General features: G+C 41.0%; 1 protein-coding gene across 1 annotated transcript in view; it reads right to left on the bottom strand.

Moving 5' to 3' along the window:
* Positions 1–23,670, bottom strand: part of LARS2 (leucyl-tRNA synthetase 2, mitochondrial) — a 161,112-nt gene that overhangs the window by 45,973 nt on the left and 91,469 nt on the right. The window contains exons 8-12 of the mRNA XM_082663515.1: positions 15,334–15,441; positions 13,983–14,142; positions 5,718–5,822; positions 2,799–2,914; positions 107–222 (exon numbers count right to left, since the gene is read on the bottom strand). Coding sequence (XP_082519641.1) covers positions 107–222; positions 2,799–2,914; positions 5,718–5,822; positions 13,983–14,142; positions 15,334–15,441 — 605 coding nt within the window. The remainder of the gene's footprint in view (positions 1–106; positions 223–2,798; positions 2,915–5,717; positions 5,823–13,982; positions 14,143–15,333; positions 15,442–23,670) is intronic.

Here is a 23,670-nt window from a genome sequence, read left to right as displayed (position 1 = left end):
GGCCACATTGTGACTCTCTGTTGCCTTTGTGGGCACCTTCCTCCTTACAGGTATTAAAACTTATATTTTATGACAGTGGTGAATAAAGATGAATATAATTTTTGACCTTAAGAGTTCACTTTTTTCTTCTGATGTTAAAGAAATTAACACTTTTTGGGGGGCCCCTGAGAGTACTGTGGGCTCTGGCTTGGGGCTCTCCTTATCACCAGAGCCCTGTGGCACCTACAGAGAGAGGCAAATATCAGCATTCAGCTGCCAGTAAAAAACTGCACATTTATTTTAATGACTGCTCCCCTCTTGAGACAGGGGTGGCCAGAAAAGAAAAGTTCCATATTGTCCTAGAGTCGAAGGAATTCGGGCAAGCAGGGGAACAAACTGAGGCCTCAGCTTGAAGGACCACCCCTTTTGTATTTAAATGCTCCCATGTGAGAGACAGCAGGGCAGGACACTCATAGCAGAAAAGAGGAATTCTCTGTTCACCGGACACTTTTTTTTTTGCGGTACGTGGGCCTCTCATTGCTGTGGCCTCTCCCGTTGTGGAGCACAGGCTCCGGACGCGCAGGCTCAGCAGCCATGGCTCACGGGCCCAGTCGCTCCACAGCATGTGGGATCTTCCCGACGGGGCACCAGAACCCATGTCCCCTGCATCGGCAGGCGGACTCTCAACCACTGCACTACCAGGGAAGCCCCACCGGACACTTTTGAGAGAACCAAACTAATGATAAGAATCGGGCTAGCATGGCTTGCCAACGAGGGGATCGTGGGAACCTTGGAATTGGTTCAGTGCAGGTGTACCGCAAACCTACTAGGTGCCAGGCTTGTGCTAGGCGTTGGGAGCACAAAGATAAATCTGATCTGCCCCTAACCTCAATGAGCTTACAGCCACGGGGCATAAAGAATAGGAAAGTACAGCTATGTTTATCAAAAGCAGCCTTCTCCATTAAGCGTCTCAAATGTCCTGAAGACCGAGCTCTCTACCAAGGAACCACTTACACTCCGGGAGAGCACTTTCTTTGTCCTACACTCCCACTATCATGTAATTATGGTGCAGGTGATCACAAGCTCTCTTGAAAGTCTATCTTCTCAATGCATAACTGTTTTCACATCCCAGAAGCTCATGGAGGCTTTCACCATCCATTCTCCTTCCATCCATTGAAAGAATTCCTCCAGTCTAGATATTCAGTCTAGGGCCACCAGAAGATTCAACAGACCACCTGAAGCTATTTGAAAGAAGCCAGGGAGCGTAATTAATGCTCAGTCCTATACTAAGGAGGGGGCATTTTTCTGGCTAATTCATAAGACTAATTTTGGCCATGACTGTCCTCTTTCTCACCCTGCAGAGGGTTATCCGGGTCTCCTTTCTGGCACCTTGGCTTGGCTCTGCTCTACATCTAAGAAACCTGCTCACACACAGTCTTAAGAAGGGTTTAAGGTTCAGTATCTTAAAACATAACTCATGTCTGGGGATATAATTTATGAAGTGAAGGCACAAACATGAGGTCAGAAAACATTGCCACTCCTTACACAGGAAAAAAAACCTGGCTATTCCCTTATTTTTTATATACATGATATCCTATAGCCAGGTAGTCCCAAACCTGAAAAACCTGAATCTTCAGGTCTAATGGACTCAGGATCACCCAGGTGGGGCCAGTAAGCATCTCCCAGGTGATTCTGAGACATGGCCGGGTTGCAATCACTGTGTTAAGCCAGGAGTTCCCAGGCCCTACTGCACATTAGAATCACCCGGGGAGCACTGAATTCTCCTGATGTCCGATCCATGTCCTCTCCACTCCCTCAACCATTAAATCAGAATATCTGGGGTGGGACTCAAGCATCAGTATTTTTCAAAACGTTCCAGGTGTTCTCAAAGGGCAGCCAAGTTTATGAAAGAGTGCTCTAAACCAGAACTCTCAAACTTTAATGTGCACACAAATCACATGGGGTTCTCACTAGACCAGGTGGGGTCTGAGAGTCTACACTTCTAACAAGTGATGCCAACGCTGCTGGTCCAGGGACCAGACTTTGGGTGGCAAAGTTCTAACCCAGGGATTCTCAAAATGTGGTCCCTGGATCAGCAGCAGTAGTGGCATCACCTGGAAACTTGTTAGAAATGCAAATTCTTCAGTTGCATCAGGGACTGTGAAGCAGAATCTCCAGATGGGGGCCAGGGAATCTGTGTTCTAACAAGGCCACCAGGTGATACTGGTGTGTGCTCAAGTTTGAGAATCACTGTCTGAGCCATTTCCCACTTCCCCCTTCCCCACCTCACCCTACCTCTCCCATCATAATTTCTGGCCTAGTTCGGTATCAAGGCTGAGCTCAAATCCTGCCAGACTTACCACCTAGCAAGAGACAACCTTGACCAAATAAACATGACTCAAAACTTCTCCGCTGATTTCTAAAAATGAGTCAAACTTTAGGTGGGAATAAGTCAGTAATCTGGGGAGAACAGAGATCTCTAAAAGGAACAGCCAATTTTGGTCACCTGTCCCAAGGAATCAGTTTCCCTGGAAGAGGTCATTTTTCTTAAGCAGAAGATTCACAAAATAAAGTTTAGTTCCTTCGATAACCACACTATCCTAGGATCAGGTTCAACTTGGAGCTGATAAGCTTTTAGATCTTGAAAAAGAATATTATTTTGTTTTCATAGATTAAGAAACGAGGCTGCAAGACTGTTAGTGTGGGTATGAATGAAATGATAGGTTGTAACTTGCACCCAAAGGAAAATGTGTCATCAAGCTCATGTCAAGGCCCTGAGTTTATAAGTAAGTTCTTCGGCCACCTCCACGGGCACCGACCTCCGCAGAGCTGCTCAGTCTCTCCGCGCCATCTGGCATGGTTTCAATGACTTCAGAGTACGACAGGCCCAGGGTTTGGGCTAAGACAGTGTCCTCTAAGCTGGTGCTGGGAATTCCTGTTTAGGGGAAGAAACACAAAACGTCTCCTTTGCAAATGGCCAAATCACAAAATAATTGACGGCACTGACACTCAGCGTTAGCTTCTCAAGGGAGACTCTAAAAGATTTTAGTCACAGAAATTATAAAACCACATCATATTCATTGGGAAAATGGAGAACAGTCTTGGAGAAACTCACTACCCTAACACAATAGTTTACCATATTGGCACTACTTCCCGTAAGTCTTTTTCCATTGCTTAGTTTCTTTTAAAAAATAGTTGTAATTCTAAAATATACAATTTTGGGTGCTTCTGTCACTTAAATAGTAAATCACAAGCATCTGGGGAAGTGTCTCTTTTGAGTGACACAGGGCAGTGGAGTTCTCTTGAGAAGCAGGGCTGACTCCTCCAGTAGCTCCTAGTGCCCCAGAAAAATCCGCTTGGTCAGTAAGTGGAAAGCTGGCCAATGTGTTTCTTCAAACTATGCTTTGTTCCCAGAGGCAACAGTACATTCTGAACAGACATTTCTTCTTCAACCCACATATGCCCTTGAGGAGATGGAGTTCAATGTAAGTAAATCACTCATCCAGAGGGCCAAGGCATGCTGTTTCATCTTCAGCTAATTAATACAAACAGGCTTTTTAGTTGTTGGTTCTGTAGGCCAGGGTTTCTCAACCTGGGTCCTACTGACATTCTGAACTTTGCTGGGGGGCCTGTTCTGTGTGCTGTAGGATGTTGAAGAGCATCCCTGGTCTCTACCAGTAGAAATGTTTCTAAAATTGCCAAATGTTGCCTGCTGCAAATCACCCCTGGTTGAGAACTGCTGTAGGGTCAACTGTCAAGACTGCTGACATCCTTGTGGACACTACACATCACGCAGCAACTGAGAGAGATAAAACTAAGGGTAATACACAAAATGCTTACGTCAGATGTCCATGAACAACCTCTCTGGAATGCTGCCCTAAAAGGGTGATTTAATGTTTGGGACACACATTCTAAAGTTCCTTGGTAAGATGGAAAACTCCATGGTATGATGGAAAGTTCTGCAGTGTTCCAGCTGAGATTATGGATGAAAAGCATCTAATGAAGCAAATAAACTCTCAGAGTGGACTTGAAGGATACTGAAGGGTGAGGACAAATGGCAAGCAATAAAGGTTGTTGAAAAGTGTTCATGGTCAAGAAGGGAAAAAAGTCATTTACTGCATTCCAAAAGTTTGTGGTCTGTAGTAACTAGGAGCAATCTTCGAATGGAGACATTGTAACCACAGAATTTATTTGATCACATAAAGACCACTCTGGACCACTGTGTTGGTCATGTGGGCCTCAGTAGAATGTGAACTATTTGTAACATGCAGGTGAGATGGTGAAAACACCACTTTAACTCTTGTTTACTTTTGTTTCTGTTCTTCTTGGAAGGCCAAGAGCCAATAATTCACAAAACATTAATTACAGAAGTGTGGGAAATCAAGACAACAGGAAAAATGATTTTCCATGCATACCCAAGAAAATCAGATTTTCCTTTTTCTTTTTCCCTTATCCTTCAGAACTCTCAATATTCTGTTAGTACTTTGACTCAAAATACCAAAAGGGGAGACTTCCCTGGTGGTCCAGTGGGTAGGACTCCGCGATCCCACTGCAGGGGGCCCAGGTTCGATCCCTGGTGGGGAACTAGGTCCTGCATGCCTGCTGAAACTAAGAGTTTGCAGGCCACAACTAAGAGTCTGCATGCGGCAACTAAGAAGTCTGCATGACGCAATTAAAAGATCCCTCATGATGCAACTAAGACCCAGCACAGCCAAAATAAATAAATTAATATTTTAAAACAACAACAACAACAAAAAAAGGGAAAAAAGCCACATCAACAAGAGCTTCCTTTATTGTTTATCTTGGCTGGTTGTATTAATGAATTTTACTAATTATAAAATGCATTAAAGTAATAGAAGGAATTATTTCCTTTAAGGAACATACTTTCTAGGTTTAAATTGTCAGAGGAGAATGACTTGGGTGGCTTAATATCTGTTTTCTGTGTTGATGTTTCTTCAAATCAGTTTGCCAAAGAAGGATCTGAGAATTGTGAGCAAAACCATGATTTCAATAAGCAATGCTATTTCTTCTGTGTGCTAGGAGATACAGAGTGTGGAAATAACTTCTACCGCAGGTTCTGGCACATTGGAGACTGCCTGGAATCTACAGCAGGAAAGCTGTAGAGATTGCTCGGGTCTACCCTGAGGGCAGGTCTTGGATGGGGTATGATTAGGTCTCACACCTTGGTTCAATCCCAGACTTCCTGTTCAGTGATGATAGGTTAGAACACTTAGGAATGAGTAAGGCCGCCAAGGAAATCCAATTTACAGCTCTAAATATGACTTCGATTTTACTGCTATTTCACGATCCCTTTCTTGCATAGCTGAAGTTCACCTCCTCCACAAAGCCTTCACCAAAAACCCAGCCCACATCGATCATGTGTGCTTTGAACGCCCATCTCAGCAGTTGCTGTTGGTTCTATGAATTCTGAAATTGGATTTTCATCTGAGTTGTATGGTTCCCCACATTGTATAGGCAAGTCTCACCAACTAGCTCTACTGGCAAAATCCATGGGCCAGACATTTTTCATTATTCTCAGTAGCAACTAGCAAGATGCAATATACTTGATATGTTTTCAAAATATGATGCTTAACTAAGAGATGATGAAATGAAGGGACATTCATTTTTACAAAGAGGCAAAACAGATCATGGAATATATAGTCAGCTCTTCCAGGCTAGGATTTTGATCTTAAACCTGCTAAGTACACTATCCTGATTACATTTTAATGGCTACTTACCTATTTTTGCATCCAGAGAGCCCTCAAAGTCAGCTTTGGCCAAGATGACAACAGGGACTTCCTGCTGGGTGAGCATGTTCACAGCTGTCACGGGCGTGAGGCAATCTGAAAATGAGAGCAAACAACTGTGGACACCAATCTGCTGGGACTCTAACACCATCTGAATCTCAGAGGAGACAAGTGAGAAAAATAAGCTTTAGAATTTCTGTGTTTTTGTGCTAATTATTATAGAATTTGTTCTTTGAAGGTATTAACAGATAATTCACACTAGTGGAGGATCAAAAGATTAAACAAAAAAATGAAAATATTCATTCGCACTCCTAACCAAAGACATGAAAATGGCATTTTTACTTTCCAGATGGTGGAGTAAAGATGATCCCACCACCCACTTTTCCTTTTGAAAAGTACCTCAAGTATACAGAAGAATGAGAAGCACAACAATCTATCTATGGTGAAACTAAAAGATATCTGAAATTTTAAACTATAACACAGATGGAAGTGGATAGGAAAGGAGAAAATGACTGAACAGAGAGGAGATTTCCACACATTCAAGGACAAAACAGTTCCTTCCCATGTACCATTTCTAAGGAGATACCAGAGGTTGTGATCCAGCAAAAGGAAGGGGTAAATCAAGAAAGAGACAGACATGGGATCTAGGAAACAGAGGATCCAACAAAGAAAAGAGGGTAGGGACATTTGCAGAGCAGAGACAGAGAGAAGTCCCAGGATGACAGATATGCAGAAGCCTGGAGGATGACCAGGTCAGATTTAAGCAGGACAGAGAGCCCCAGGAAGCATCTTCAGGAAAAAAAGGGGATGGATAGATTATCTGACAGGGTGGAATATGTAGAAAACTTGAGAGGAGTTTTAAAGAGCTTCTGGGAGGATGTGGGAAGACAGTCAGAAATTCAAAGAACACAAAGCAAATTAAAAAAATGAGGACACCATGAACTTCAGGAAAAACAGAAAGTTATATAAAAAGGAAAATGTAATCATAGTATATTTGGCTCAGGTGACCAATATTTATGTGGTCATAATAAAACACTTAATTTGGAATTATCCAAACAGTGTGTCATCTTAAATGAAGCTTATTACAACTACTGCAGCAGTGAGATAAATCATACATACATGAATCTTCACTGAATATATGTAGGACTGGAAGCATGAAGACCCCAATAAAGTCCCAAAGGAAGAAGGGATGAGAGGTGGTAAACAATTAGTGAGTTCATTTGTACTTCTGCAACATAAGCAATTAACTACAGTTATAATTTATGAACTATTACTATTTACACCCGCTATGTTTTAAGACTTTATATAGATTTATCTAAAATATGTTCTACAAACCCCAAAGTTAAAATAAGCCGAGGGGACTTCGCTGGTGGTTCAGTGGTTAAGACTTCGCCTTCCAACACAGGGGGTGTGGGTTCAATCCCTGGATGGGGAGCTAAGATCCCACATGCCTCACAGCCAAAAAACCAAAACATAAAACAGAAGCAATATTGTAACAAATTCAATAAAGACTTTAAAAATGGTCCACATCAGAAAAACCTTAAAAAAAAAAAAGCCTAGGAATTAGGATTTATTTTTCAGAGAGGTAAAGATAGGCTCTGTAAACATCTAAGCCAGCTCCGATCTTCCTTCACCTTGGGTGTCAGGAAGCACAGGACAGGGTTACGGTGGGGACAGAGTGAAAATGCAATGCAAATGGGTCTCTAGGGATGACGTTCAACCAGCACCCTGGTACCATGACTGGAAGGCACCTGCTGCTGGAGCTGCTGAAGTGCTGACACCCTCAAAGTGGACAGCCAGATTTCTGATTCCATATGGTCCCTTCTCAAAGAATAGGTATACATTTGCAAATTCTGCAATTATGGTATGTTATTAGGAGGATGGACAGTGAGGCGTGGTGGAGTGAGAATAAAAGTCACTAGGTAATGTCTAGAACTGGTGAATGGAGAGACAGCAGTGTAGGCATATTATACAGACATGTGGCGGTCTATACCAGAGAAACGGCGGTGGAACAGACTGCCAGTTGACACCATATCTGTCTCTCCTTCTGATTCAGCAATAGAATGTTTAGTTGGACACATGACTGCGTAGCTAATGGCAGCACTGCTCAGCTTCACTTGCACTGGGTATGGACATGGGGTTAAGTGTAGAAGCAACTTGCAGGTCAAGCTCTCAAAGGGAAGGAGCTGCCCTTCTTCCCCCACCACCTTCTTACTGCGACACAGATGAAGTGTAGAACAATCTGGAACACACAGATAAGGGCAACATCCTAGAGGGGCAGAGCAGGAAGACAGAAAGAGCCTCGGCCCCAACCACCCCACAAAGCAGACTTGTTATACCCACTCTACATGTCACGTGGGCAAGAAATAAACTTCTGTCCTTTTAGTCACTGTTTTTCTAGGACTCTGTCACAGCCATCGAACTTATATCCTAAGTAACAAATTCCCCCCAAAATTAAAAGTGGTTGGGTAAGGAGGCTACTGTCATTGCTGTTGTTAGTACCCTCTGAAATTTCACATAATATACATATATCACCTAGATTTTTAAAAACACAAATTAATTTTTATAAAGAGAGATGGAAATTAAAGTAATTTTGAAGTATTATTATTTTTCACCTGGTAAGTTAAGAAAAACTTTTAGAAGGGTACCATCACTGTTTGTGAAGTTGCACTGAAAGCCATATATCATTGAATACAGCACTCTAAACTGATATAGCCCTTTCAGAAACCAATTAAAGCAACTTGCAAACAGAACTAGAAAAGGGTTCATAAACTTTGACCAAAAAAAAATCACACTCTTGGGGATGTTTCCTAAGGAAGTAATTCTATAGAGGCAAAGAGCTGTCTCCATAATAGCCCAAACATGAAAAAGGCCAAATGTTCAACATGATAGGGAAGATTTAGGATATTATGATATACTTGAGTTGACAGAATATTATGTATGGATTAAAAAAACAATTGGGAAGCCTGCCTAAAAACAAAGAAATATTTTCTGATATCACATTAAGTAAAAACCAAAAAATAAAGATAGAATCAGTCTGATTTTTAAGATAAGTGTGTGCGGGAACACGAATTTAAAAGATTTATGACACATACAAAAGAACAAAGTTGAACTCCTATCTTTGCTATATATAAAAATTATACTTAATTTAAAAATGGATTAAAGACCTAAAGATAGGATCTAAAACCATAAAACTCTTAGAAGAAACATAGGTATAAATCTTTGTGATCTTTGATTAGGCAGTGGTTTCTTAGATATGACACCAAAATCAAAAACAAAAGAAAAAGTAGATAAATTGGACTTTAACAAAATTTAAAACTTCTGTGTTTCAAAGGACACCATCAAGGAAGTGAAAAGAAAACCCACAGAACTGGAGAACATTTTTGTAAATCATATATCTGATAAGAAACTTGTATCTAGCATAAAAAATTATTACAATAATAAAGACAACTAAATAAAAAATGGGCAGATGATCTGAACAGATGTTTCTCTAAAGAAGATATATAAATGGCCAATAAGCATGTGAAAAGATGCTCAATACCATTAGCCATCAGGTAAATGCAAATCAAAACCACAATGAGATAATGCTTCACACTCACCAGCATGACCATAAAAAAAAGACAGACAATAACAAGTATAGGCAAAGATGTGGAGAAACTGGAACCCCCATGTACTGCTGCTGGGAATGTAAAATAGAGCAGCTGTTTTAAAAAAGTCTCATTGTTCCTCAACCAGTTAAAAATAGAATTACCATAAGACCCAACAACTCTACTCCTAGATATTGGGTTGGCCCAAATCTGAACGAATGTTCATAGCAGCTAGCTGGAAAGTGGAAAGAAACAAAATGTCCATCAACTGATGAATGGATAAATAAAATCTGGTATATACAATGGAATATTCTGAAATAAAAAGGAATGAAGTACTGACTACAACATGGATGAACCTTGAAAACATTATACTATATGAAAGAAGCCAGTGACAAAAGAACAAATATCATATGAGTCCATTTATATGAAATGTCCAGAACAGGAAAGTTTATGTAGAAAGAAAGTAGATTAGTGGCTGCCTGGGGCTGGGGGAAATAGGAGGAATGGGGGTGACTGCTAGAGGGTATGGGATTTCTTTGGGGGATGATAAAAATGTCCTAAAATTGACAGTGGTGATGGTTGTAAAACTCTGTAGATATAAAAACCATTGAATTGCACATTTTAAATGGGTGAATTTTATGATATGTGAATTATATCTCAATAAAGTCATTACAAGAAAAATACGAAAAAAAAGTAGAGTACTTGCATTAAAGGGTTGAATTTTTCTCCATTTTCCCACATAAAAGGTCTATTATGACAGTTTTTCAATTAGAAAAAAGTTCTTGGCCAGGCCTAGCATTCTCCACATTTCTCATTAGTCATGTGCTGGTGACATGAAGCAGGAAGCCAAGGAGAAATCCCAAGTAACTGAAGCAGTTCATACAGGGGTTAAGTCATAGCTAAATGCTTTAGAAGATACAAAGGATTACTAACTTAATAGTTAGTAATTACAAAGGAAACATTCCAGTCAAGAAGCTGCCCTCTGCTCTCAGGGCCCCCACTGCAAAAAAGGCAGGTCTTTCACGCCCCATGGAAAAACAGACCAAAGTCTCTGTTCATAACTCAGCAAAGCAGTGCTGCTTGCAACTAGGTCCCAGGGATGCTCTGTGGAAACAGGGTCCTCTGGTCAAGTAAGCGTGAGGAGAGCTGCATGACGTCCCCTCGTAGACAGTCACAGTGCACGTTAGCACAGCGAAGGCACTAAAAAGTCCAGAAGCAAAGAAACCTATTTATTTTTGCTTTATTCCAGGTTACCTGAGCACGGAAGCTTTCCTCCACACAGTTATCTATTAACATGTGCTGAAAGGATGCTAGTAGGAGCAGTTTGATTGAGAATAAACTATTATCCACAGGATTCTGTTCCTTACCCTTTGTCCCACCCCCATGCTGAATCAATGGAGATGGGGCAAGACAATAGGGAGCAATAAATTATTCAGTGCTCTGGGGCTTCTCTCTAATGTGTCAATAAAAATAGGGTTTCTAAATCACCCATTAGGGAGACCTCATTTACCCTTTTGGCAAAAAATACATTGTGTAGACCACTGGTGACTCAGAGCTGAAATGTGTGGTTCCAAAGCCCCAGGGTTTGCATATTTTAATATTAGGAATGTAAGAAAAGGCTCCAGGAAATGTCAGAACCGCTTCTAGAACTCTGATGATATTTCCCTATTGATGCTTTTTATGGTTTCTAGTTCCTATCAAGTCACAGCTTACATAACATGACTTAGATCAGAGGCGGTCAGCTGAGAAAAGGAGGCAATGCCAATGATTATGGAAATACACTCAATTTCAAGAACTGTATAGAGAAGGACCATAATTTTTGCTCTCTTAAAGGAATCTGTGCCAGTTATAGTATGCTGAGCAAAAACCGTACATTTAGTCAGTAACATCAGCAACCCAGTTGGCCAGGCCAGAAATCAGGGAGTTGTCCCAGGAGCCTACCAAATACTTCTCAGAGCTGTTCTCGCCCCTCCATTCTGATGGCCACTGTTCTAGGGTCTTCACCATCTCTCACCCTAACTAATGGGGTAAGCCAGCTCTCCTGCCTCTACTCTGCGACTCAAGCATCACCCTGTCCACATGTGTCACCCTCCTCCTCAGACCCCTCAGGGCTCCTTCTGTTCCCACCAAGCGCTCCACCCCACCTTGCCCGATAGCCTCATCACCTGCGCTGCAGAGAAAACTCAACTTACAAAGGTGAAATGACCATCCTTAAGTCATAGGATGGATCTGGGATCAGAACCTTGATCATCTTGTGCCAACTCAGGAGACAATATGCAGAAATCAACTTAGCAACTGCAGGAACTCATGTTTGAGAATTTAAACTTGTGCAAGTGATATATTCAGTCACAACTGTGTGCTGCCATGACTTGCAGCAGTTACTGCTCTAACATTAGTTATCCTCAAAACTGGACATTTGAGGGAAAACCAAGCTGCTTGCCTGATTTGAGCCACATGGCAATGGTAAATGACACTAGTGATAAGATGTTCAGGTTTAAAATGTGACCTCAAAGGCCAAAGGAGGCATAAATCCATATTCATATGGTAATTTTAATTCATTGGGAAAACTGCATTACACTCTAGCACTGTACTGGCTATAAATGACTGATTCTACATGTCAACATCCAGAGACTTGACATGCAAATTAATCTAGAGACTTTGAATAAATTGACATCTGCAAAAAGAATATTTCCATTCTGAAAATTAGAATCAGAAAATTTAGAGCCAAGTGTAGTGTTCCATTTGTAATTGTTTCAGAGATTACTAAAAAGAGGGGAGAACAAAGGAAATAACCAGGCCAAGTCAGATCTGCTGATATCCAAATGATCATGAAAACATTGCTCTCTGCATATGCTAAAATCATTTCTTAATTTCTTACATATGAAAATGTTTTGGATTTATATAGTGTCTTTCATGTCAGGAACTCCATCTCTTGTAACTTATTGGCTAGTTAATCCTCTATTGCTATTACTTCATTTTAATTTGTGTCCCCAAATTAACCATGGGAAAAAAATCTAAGGCCAGATGTTTATATTTTTCAGTTTTTCAATTTTAGATATTATTCAACCAACATAGCCCTCAAGGAATCTCAAAATGCTCATGAAAGTAAAAACAACAAGTTTTCCCTTTAAACTAAATAGTTGAAAACAATCCAATCTTTCTTTTGAATACGTGGAAAATAAAACTGAGAGAGATAGCTACTGGACTTTATAAGCACACACTGAAATCTTAAGAGTCTTTTCTCCATTTCAATATACAACAACAAAAGAGATGAAACCAAGTGATATCTGTCCTGTGCCAGTGAATTACATATGCATCTGGGTCTCCTCTGCTATGACCCTGCCTCCGCCCCCCGAAGACAGGACTGTGAACGGCCATCTATGCATCCCCAAGTGCTCAGTATGTAGCAGGCTCTCAGTAAGTATTAACTGATCTGAATATTGATGTTGTTAAGTAAACAATTAGAAGTCCTAAGCAGAGATAAGCTGGGATGACATTGTTTATCTTTCCAATGTGATCAGGAAATCTTTCATTCTGACTATTTTGAGAATAGCAATTAAAAAAAAAAACTTTATGCCACCATTCAAAAAATTTTATTAATCAAATAATTCAAATAGACCTCCAATAATTCAGATGGTGTGCTTTTGGGTTGAAGTTTATAGTCTATGAAAAGTGAAGGAGGCTGAGATTTTTACAGAAATTTTACATTTCTCTGGAGACCTACTTCTAAATGACAGGTGAGTTCTTTTCGCCTGCCCAGGATCATATCCCCTTCCTCTGGGAAGAGCCTCTGAGTTTCAGAAAGCTACCCCTTCCTCACTGATGACAGTCTTGTTGGTCTATCAAGGAAGGTGCCTGGCCTTCCCTTGGCCAACAAAAAGGCCAGGGTCCCCAGTTATACCAAGTGAACACCCTTCTCTGCAACAGGAATCTCAAACCAAGTGTCCCAAGCACTGAGGGCGAGGTGAGAGCAGATTCACTCAGTCAGTGGTACGCAAGACACTATTAGTTCCTACTGCCCAACCCCCCATGGCTGTCTGGTCCAAGTCCTCTTCCAGACTGGTTCTTCCCCACGGCTTTCCAGTATGTTCCCCTCCTCCCCTGGGTTAGCCAGAGATGGATTCTGTTGCTTGCAACCCTGGAATACTGACTAATGCATAGGCACTTCCCAATCCTCACTGACCAACACCTGCTATGCCAATTCTAGGTCAGCTTGATCCACTCATTTAAGACCTGTATTGAGCAGGACTCGCTTGTCTGCTCAGATCACTGTGTGAATTCTTAAAGATACTAAAATTAAGTTATTGAAATGTTTCCTTTAATTGTCATTGGCTTCCTTCCTGTCCCTGCCAGTATAGTTTTGTTTGATGATAAAATTATAAGTTAAGTACCAGATTCTATTCCTATCAGAAAAGAGCTTTAAATCTAGATTATATTTAAAGGGAAAGAGTTGAGCTTTCAAACAAAAACTTAAGAAGCGGACAAACTAGTAACTCAAAGTAACTTAACATTTTCAAAGTTCTTTTTGATCCTCATGTTTTAAAATCAAAACATGAAAAGTTAGGCCAAGGAGAATAACAGATCACACAAGATGACAAATGTGAAAGAACCATGAACTCTGTGAAACATAAGGCATAATGCCCGTCTTAACCTTAACTTGCCAACTCACCTTTGCCAGGGATGAGAGCCTTCCGAAAGGCTTCCTTCAGAGAGCTGTGCCCACGTAAGAGTCTGTGGCTGGGAGAGATGGCCACGTGGGCGGTGCCGTAAATGGCCTCGGGGGTGGCCGTGTAGGCGCTCAGCTTTTCTCCTGTGACTTGCCCATCAACCTGGCAGGGGGGAAGCAGACTCATTTCCTCAGTCCTCCCTCTGGGCTGCTGTGCTCCCCAGCCATATCCCTTCCTCCCACCCCTCCCCAATCCCAGATAGTGGTGACAGCTTCTGACCATAGCCACAGGGATGTGGGGACCTGAGGTGGTCCCTGGCAGGGGCAGAAAGGGCAAGAGAGAAGAGGGTCACAGCTCCTCTTTCAGGAGGCCTCCGCAGTGCCAATAACCAGGCGTACTTGGGGGCCCCAAATCAAAGGGGGTCAAAGCATGCTCAGAAGGATGCCTTCCCTGGTTCTTGGCTCCTTTGTTCACAAATCAATAATAACTGTCAATGTTATTCGTCCTGAGAAAGGAGGTATATACTTTCCTCCAGGATTTAAGTTACAAATAAAGGCATCAAAATTTCTAACCAGAAAAAGACACTGAGGCTAATTCCATTTTGAATAGGAAAGAAAGGACAGCCTGAGCTGAGCTCAAGAATGAGTGCTCCTAGGGCTGGTTAAATGCCTTTCAAGGAAGAGTCAAACATTAGGCACCAACTGAATGCCAACTATGTGACAGACACAGAGGACACAGAGAGGCCAGATCCTCCTTTGTTCACACATTCCAATGTGCTCACAAAGTGCCAATGATGTGCGAAGCGCTTGGGGCCCAGAACTAAAAGTCCACACTATGGGCTGAGTGCCAATTAGGTGTCACCTATGGAGCCAGGCCTGGGGCCTCAGAGGCACAGCCACATGGCCCTGTACCTGCAGGACTGAGAGTGTTCCCCCCGGAGATGTCTCATTTTCAGGTGGGTCCAGGAATGGAGGTGGAGACACTTTCATGATAAAATATTGGGCAAGGGAGAGAATACAGAAGACATTCCACATACAGTAGCCAGGTGGCTCAGAGACCCGCATCCCTCACCCTGGTGAAGAAGCAAAGGCCTACAATGTGATCACATCTTGAAATGAAAATTTTGGATGTAATGAGTTAAATAAAATGTTATTAAAATTAATTTCACCTGTTTCTTTGCACTTTAAGAAATGTGGCTACTAGAAAATTTGAAATTACATATGTGACTCTCAGTATCTTTCTACTGGATAGCACTGTTGCAGAGTCTCAAGTTGCTGGTTTCTTCAAAGAGTTCTAAAAATGCAGAAGGGGGTTTCTGAGCATTAATTGCTGGAGATGCTCTTGCTCGATCACCTTTAATGTGAAGTCCAAATGGCAGCCCACACAGTCCCCGATCCAGTGGGCCTGCATGCCTTTTATTCCATACCATTCCGGAAGGTCTGCCAGCGCGTCCTGCATGGGCTGTAGGAATGAAAGGAGAACGGAGAGGTAGAAGCACACAGCTTACTTAAGACAAAGCAAGTGATCTGGGGCTCACTAAGGTGGGAGAACTGGGGACACTGAAGGAGGTTCAGGATTTAGCCCTTTTCTTCTTCACTTGTCAATCAGAGAGGCCCAGCAAAGGTCACACAGATGCACTCATCATGACTCAATTTAGTGAGATGGGTTTCACTCACTTCTCTATTTTGAGTGGGCCAAGGTTTCAGAGAGAGAAGAAAATTAACAAGGAGAGACCATGATTAACATCTTTGATGGATGTGGTTAGTGCATTCTCCTCCACAGTCTGGGACCTAAACAAAAGAAGTTCAAGTTTATGAATTTTTAAACCCTAAGATAAGTCATTCACAGGTATGGCTATTCTACAACTCAACTGTATCATATATAGAACATTATAAGTTTATTTAAAAAATAAAAATTAGCATAAGGGAAACCATCACATTGATTTGTGTAACATTTACTATTAAAAGCATACATTTATTTTCATCGCCTAATTTTAATCCTAAAATCCTACAAAAGGGAGGCTTTTCAATAAACTATTCTCTATGGTCTCAAGCTCATGCCATCCCTTTATTTGAAGATGAGATACATTCTTTCAACAAATAAGTTTAAAAGTAAATCATATATTTATAATAAGAGTCCAATTTTAAATTCCTAATTGTATTATGACTAATACAGGCAACATAACGATGCTTTATTCGTGTAGTGTTTTGTAATTCATAAAGTGCTTTTACACACATCTCTTCTCACACACTCTGGGTAAGGTAGCTCACTTTCAGATTAATGAACCCACACTGAGAAAGCGTATAGCTTTCTCATGCAAGCCTGCAGGAAAGGACAAGCCAGGACTAAAACCCAGACCTTACTAACTGCATTCTTTTGCCTACAGGGCAGAGACTTACTCTATCATGTGATAAACAACACAGAGCATTTTTTACACTTGTCATCTATCTATCCATCCATTCTCATTTATTCGGGAGAGGCTGCAAGTTTCAAGATCCAGAAATTTCTTCTGAGGCAGAAATTGTGGATTATGGACACCATCAAGTTGACCAGCAATGTGTTCATTCATTTGTTTATTCCCAGGAATGTATTAATTCCCCAACCCTAAACACAAGGACCTCATCTAGGCATTGGAGACTGGGGCATACACAAAGCAGGATGTGCCAGAGTCCCTAAAATGAAGTTTAAATAATGCACACATGGAGCCTGCTGCTATTCGTTGGGTAACTGATCAAACTGCAATGCCAAATGCTATTAGCATCAAAGAAGATGGGACACGGGTCGTGGAAATGAATCAAGGGAAAAGAAAAATAGTGGGAGGGTAGGGAAGAAAACTAACAGAGTGAAAAGTAGGGAGAGGTATAAAAGATTTGGGGGGTGGACCACAGAGGAGAAGGAAAGTCATAGGAAGTGGGTGGGTGAGGAAAGAAAAGCTCCAAAAAGAAAAGAAAGGAAGGGAAAAGAAGCAACTAAAGAGTGCCTGCCCAGCCCACAGTAGGGTGCAATGACCAGTCAGTAACAGGGTGAGCCTTCCTGCCATGGGGCTGTCAATTTTGAGAGAAAAGCAAAGGAAAGAGGGAACGGAGTTACACTAATATTAAAATAGAAACCAGACGTGTGTGCAAAATTGGAAAAGGAGAGCACTGGAAAGCCTCAGTGAAGAGCTCAAGCTGTCCTTTTAACGCAACATCACACTAAGGCTCAGTAAAGGCAGGTCCCCTTCCTTTTTGCTACCAATAGGAACCTAGCTGTGTAACACTTGGCATAATCCTCATGCAGAGACCCAACTACCCAGCTCATGTTTATAGGTCATCTTCAACAAAATGATTCTAGGGTTCTCCCATTTCCGGACCATTAATCACGAAAGATAAAAACGTTTTTTATGAGGAAATGTCATTAATTAGAAACCATGGGTATTTTATAGTCTACCTGGTCATTTGGAAAGGAGATCCACAAGAACCAAATAGCTGATGACAAAGATTCAGAAATATTTTAGGTAAGTTTTGAAACTTCATAATTCAGCATGACCTATGCTTAAGCCAATTCATGATGTTGATGAAACCGTACTGCCCAATCTCCCAGGGCAGGATCAAGGAAAACCAGAGTTGCTAGTTTTAAGTAAAATAAGCAGATCAACATGTGTCAATGCCATAGATATATTCCAACATCTGTGCTTGTGAGATGGCTTTCCATAGGATATACAAAATGCTTTATGGGTCAACTAAGTTGCCCAAAAGGACCATTATGTTTCAGTATTTGCCTGAGTGAAAACTGACTTTTGAGAAGGTGGTAAAAGTCCTGCTTCAGGTTCCTGACTGTTCATTACTTGAATTAAAGTGGCTTTCTTTTGGTACAAACTATTATGTATAAAATAAATAAGCTACAAGGATATATTGTACTGCCCAAGGAATATAGCCAGTATCTTATAATAACTATGAATGGAGTATAATCTATAAAAATTTTCAATCACTACATTATATACCTGAAACTAACATAATATTGTAAATCAACTATACCTCAAAAAAAAAAAAGTCAGAGCAACAAGATTGGTTTAAGATGGTGGAGTAGAAGGACGTGCTCTCATTCCCTCTTGCAAGAACACCAGAATTACAACAAACTGCTGAACAATCATCGATGGGAAGACACTGGAACTCACCAAAAATGATACCCCACATCCAAACACAAAGGAGAAGCCACAGTGAGATGGTAGAAGGGGCACAATCACAATAAAATCAAATTTCATAACTGCTGGGTGGGTGACTCACAAACAGAGAACACTTATACCACAGAAGTCCACCCACTGGAGTGAAGGTTCTGAGCCCCACGTCAGGCTTCCCAATCTGTGGGTCTGGCAACGGAAGGAGAATTCCTAGAGAATCAGACTTTGAAGGCTAGTGGGATTCGATTGCAGGACTTTGACAGGACTGGGGGAAAAAGAGACTCCACTCTTGGAGGGCACACACAAAGTAGTGTGCTCACTGGGACCAAGTGGAAGGAGCAGTGACCCCATAAGAGACTGAACCAGACCTACCTGCTAGTGTTGGAGGGTCTCACAGGCAGGGGATGACTGTGGCTCACCGTGGAGACACTGGCAGCAGAAGTTCTGGGAAGTACTCGTTGGCATGAGCCTTCCCAGAGTCTGCCATTAGCCCCACCAAAGAGACCGGGTAGGCTTCAGTGTTGGGTCACCTCAGGCTAAACAACCAACAGGGAGGGAACCCAGCCCCATCCATCAGCAGACAAGTGAATTTATGTTTTACTGAGCTCAGCCCACCAAAGCAACAGCTAGCTCTACCCACCACCAGTCCCTCCCATCAGGAAACTTGCACAAGCCTCGTAGATAGCCTCATCCACCAGAGGGTAGACAGCAGGAGCAAGAAGAACTACAATCCTGCAGCCTGTGGAACAAAAACCACATTCACAGAAAGATAGACAAAATGAAAAGGCAGAGGGCTATGTACCAGATGAAGGAACAAGATAAAACCCCAGAAAAACAACTAAATGAAGTGGAGATAGGAAACCTTCCAGAAAAAGAATTCACAATAATGATAGTGAACATGATCCAGGACCTGGCAAAAAAAATGGAGGCAAAGATTGAGAAGATGAAAGAAAAGTTTAACAAAGATCTGGAAGAATTAAAGAACAAACAAATAGAGATGAACAACACAATAACTGAAATGAAAAATACACTAGAAGGAATTGACAGCAGAATAACTGAGGCAGAAGAACGGATAAGGGACATGGAACACAGAATGGTGGAATTCACTGCTGTGGAACAGAATAAAGAAAAAAGGATGAAAAGAAATGAAGACAGCCTAAGAGACCTCTGGGACAACATTTAACATAACAACATTCGCATTATGGAGGTCCCAAAAGGAGAATAGAGAGAGAAAGGACCAGAGGAAATATTTGAAGAGATTATAGTTGAAACCTTCCCTAACATGGGAAAGGAAATAGCCATCTAAGTCCAGGAAGTGCAGAGAGTCCCATACAGGATAAACCCAAGGAGAAACACGCCGAGACACATAGTAATCAAACTGGCAAAAATTAAAGACAAATAAAAATTATTGAAAGCAGCAAGGGAAAAACAAAACATAACATACAAAGGAATCCCCATAAGGTTATCAGCTGATTTTTCAGTGGAAACTCTGCAGCCCAGAAAGGAGTGGCAGGATATACTTAAAGTGATGAAAGGGAAGAAACTATAACCAAGATTACTCTACCCGGCAGGAGTCTCATTCAGATTAGACAGAGAAATCAAAAGCTTTACAGACAAGCAAAAGCTAAGAGAATTCCACACCACCAAACCAGCTCTACAACAAATGCTAAAGGAACTTCTTTAAGTGGGAAACACAAGAGAAGAAAAGAACCTATAAAAACAAACCCAAAACAATTAAGAAAATGGAAATATGAAAACACATATCGATAATTACCTTAAACGTGAATGGATTAAATGCTCCAACCAAAAGACACAGGCTTGCTGAATGGATACAAAAACAAGACCCATATATATGCTGTCTACAAGAGACCCACTTCAGACCAAGGGAAACATTCAGACTGAAAGTGAGGGGATGGAAATAGATACTCCATGCAAATGGAAATCAAAAGAAAGCTGGAGTAGCAATACTCATATCAGATAAAATAAAGAATGTTACAAGAGACAAGGAAGGACATTACATAATGATCAAGGGATCAATCCAAGAAGAAGACATAACAATTATAAGTACATATGCACCCAACACAGGAGCACCTAATACATAAGCCAACTGCTAACAGCTATAAAAGAGGAAATTGACAGTAACACAATAATAGTGGGGGACTTTAACACCTCACTTACACCAATGGACAGATCATCCAAACAGAAAATTAATAAGGAAACACAAGCTTTAATGACACAATAGACCAGATAGATTTAATTGATATTTATAGGACATTCCATCCAAAAACAGCAGTTTACACTTTCTTCTCAAGTGCGCACAGAACATTCTCCAGGATAGATCACATTTTGGGTCACAAATCAAGCCTCAGTAAATTTAAGAAAATTGAAATCATATCAAGCATCTTTTCTGAACACAATGCTGAGATTAGAAATCAATTACAGGGAAAAAAATGTAAAAACATAAACACATAAATACATAAAAAATGTAAAAACATAAACAGTACGTTACTAAATAACCAAGAGATCACTGAACAAATCAAAGAGGAAATCAAAAAACACCTAGAGACAAATGACAATGAAAACACAACAATCCAAAACCTACGGGATGCAGCAAAAGCAATTCTAAGAGGGAAGTTTATAGCTATATACAAGCCTACCTCAAGAAACAAGAAAAATCTCAAATAAACAATCTAACCTTACACCTAAAGGAACTAGAGAAAGAAGAACAAACAAAACCCAAAGTTGGCAGAAGGAAATAAATCATAAAGATCAGAGCAGAAATAAATGAAATAGAAACAAAGAACACAATAGCAAAGATCAATAAAACTAAAAGCTGGTTCTTTGAGAAGATAATCAAAATTGATAAACCATTAGCCAGACTCATCAAGAAAAAGAGGGAGAGGACTCAAATCAATAAAATTAGAAATGAAAAAGGAGAAGTTACAACAGACACTGCAGAAATACAAAACATCTGAAGAGACTACTACAAGCAACTCTATGCCAATAAAATGGACAACCTGGAAGAAATGGACAAATTCTTAGAAAGGTATAACCTTCTAAGACTGAACCAGGAAGAAACAGAAAATACGAACAGACCAATCACAAGTCACGAAATTGAAACTGTGATTAAAAATCTTCCAACAAACAAAAGTCCAGGACCAGATGGCTTCACAGGTGAATGCTATCAAACATTTAGAGAAGAGCTAACACCCATCCTCTCAAACTCTTCCAAAAAATTGCAGAGGAAGGACCACTCCCAAACTGATTCTATGAGGCCACCATCACCCTGATACCAAAACCAGACAAAGATACTACAAAGAAAGAAAATTACAGACCAATGTCACTGATGAATATAGATGCAAAAATCCTCAACAAAATACTAGCAAACAGAATCCAACAACACATTAAAAGGATCATACACCATGATCAAGTGGGATTTATCCCAGGGATGCAAGGATTCTTCAATATACGCAAATCAATCAATGTGATACACCATATTAAGAAATTGAAGAATATAAACCATATGATTGGGCTTCCCTGGCGGCGCAGTGGTTGAGAGTCTGCCTGCTGATGCAGGGGACACGGGTTCATGCCCCGGTCCGGTAAGATCACACATGCCGCGGAGCAGCTGGGCCCAGTGAGCCATGGCCACTGAGCCTGCACGTCCGGAGCCTGTGCTCCGCAACGGGAGAGGCCACAGCAGTGAGAAGCCCATGTACCGCAAAAAAAAAAAAAAAAAAAAACCAAAACCATACGATCATCTCAATAGATGCAGAAAAAGCTTTTGACAAAATTCAACACCCATTTAGGATAAAACCTCTCCAGAAAGTAGGCATAGACGGAACCTACCTCAACATAACAAAGGCCATATACGACAAGACCACAATAAACATCATTCTCAATGGTGAAAAACTGAAAGCATTTCCTCTAAGATCAGGAACAAGACAAGGACGTCCACTCTTGCCACTATTATTGAGCATAGTTTTGGAAGTCCTAGCCATGGCAATCAGAGAAGAAAAGGAATACAAATTGGAAAAGAAGAAGTAAAACTGTCACTGTTTGCAGATGACATGATACTATACATAGAGCATCCTAAAGATGCCACCAGAAAACTACTAGAGCTAATCAATGAATTTGGTAAAGTTGCAGGATACAAAATTAATGCACAGAAATCTCTTGCATTCCTATATACTAAAGATGAAAAATCTGAAAGAGAAATTAAGGAAACACTCCCATTTACCACTGCAACAAAAAGAATAAAATACCTAGGAAAAAACCTACCTAGGGAGACAAAAGACCTGTATACAGAAAACTATAAGACCCTGTTGAAAAAAACGTATGGACACCAAGGGGGGAAAGCAGCGGTGGGTGGTGGTGTTGGTGTGATGAATTGAGAGATTGGGATTGACATGTATACACTAATATGTATAAAATGGATAACTAATAGGAACCTGCTGTATAAGAAAATAAATAAAATAAAATTCAAAAAAAAATTAAAGCAACAATCACACAGTGTATAAGTAGTTCCTTTTGTATAAAGAATAAAAAAGTCAATAAAATTTATTGTAAACTTAAAAAAAAAAAGTGGCCTTCTTTCAGTTTCTCAAAAATACCAAGCCTGCCTCATGGCCTTGGCACATGCTATGTTCTTGCCTTGAAACACCGTCTCCTCACCCTCTATACAGTGGCTGCTGAGTCTCCCCATCTAAAGAGGTGCCCCTATCATTCTCCTTGCTCTTCCCACATCCCTAATGGTCCATCTCTTCTCTAGTCTGTTTGACTGCTTGTTGATGGTCTGGCTCCTCCTCTGCATTATAAGCTCCCTGAGAGTTCTGTTCACCAGTGTAAACTCAGCACCTATAGTTTCTGATATATAATAGGTATTTTGAATAAGTGAAAAAAAAATGAGAAATGGGCCTCCTGCCAAGGTAATGCAGAAACCAAAACCTTTCCCCTTCTCTTTTCCCTGATAATGACGAGGAAGCCTACCTCTAATAACCTGGGTCAGCCAAGGCTCTGGTTTCAATAGACCTGTCCCAGGGGACACACTGCTGACCATGGACAGGTGGCCTTGTCCTCCTGCGGCACAGCCAACAGGAACCTGGCTCTTCAGTGGGCCCCTTGGTGGCCTTTCAGTTTCATTGGTGTCCCTCTCTTTCCCTCCCTCATGGATCTCAAGAGGACTCAATTCCATGATTTTAAGTCTGCAAACTTTGTGCTTTAAGAGAAAGTTACAAAAGTCCAAAAAAAAAAAACATTGATACAGATTTATTTATTTATTTGATACAGGTTTATTTTTAAATGTGACTTTTGGGGTGTTTAAAAATCACTCATAAGGACTTCCTTGGTGCTTCAGCAGTTAAGACTCTGTGCCCCCAATGCAGGGGGCCTGGGTTCGATTCCTGGTCAGGGAACTAGATCCAGCATGCTGCAACTAAAAGATCCCACACGCTGCAATGAAGATCCCAGGTGCTGCAACCAAGACCCGGTGCAGCCAAATAAATATTTTTAAAAATATCACTCATAGGGGT

This window comes from Grampus griseus, assembly GCF_964374135.1.
Source record: "Grampus griseus genome assembly, chromosome: 10".
NCBI lineage: Eukaryota > Metazoa > Chordata > Mammalia > Artiodactyla > Delphinidae > Grampus > Grampus griseus.
Note: the sequence above shows the minus strand (reverse complement) of the source record. Positions and strands in the feature narration are given on the sequence as shown.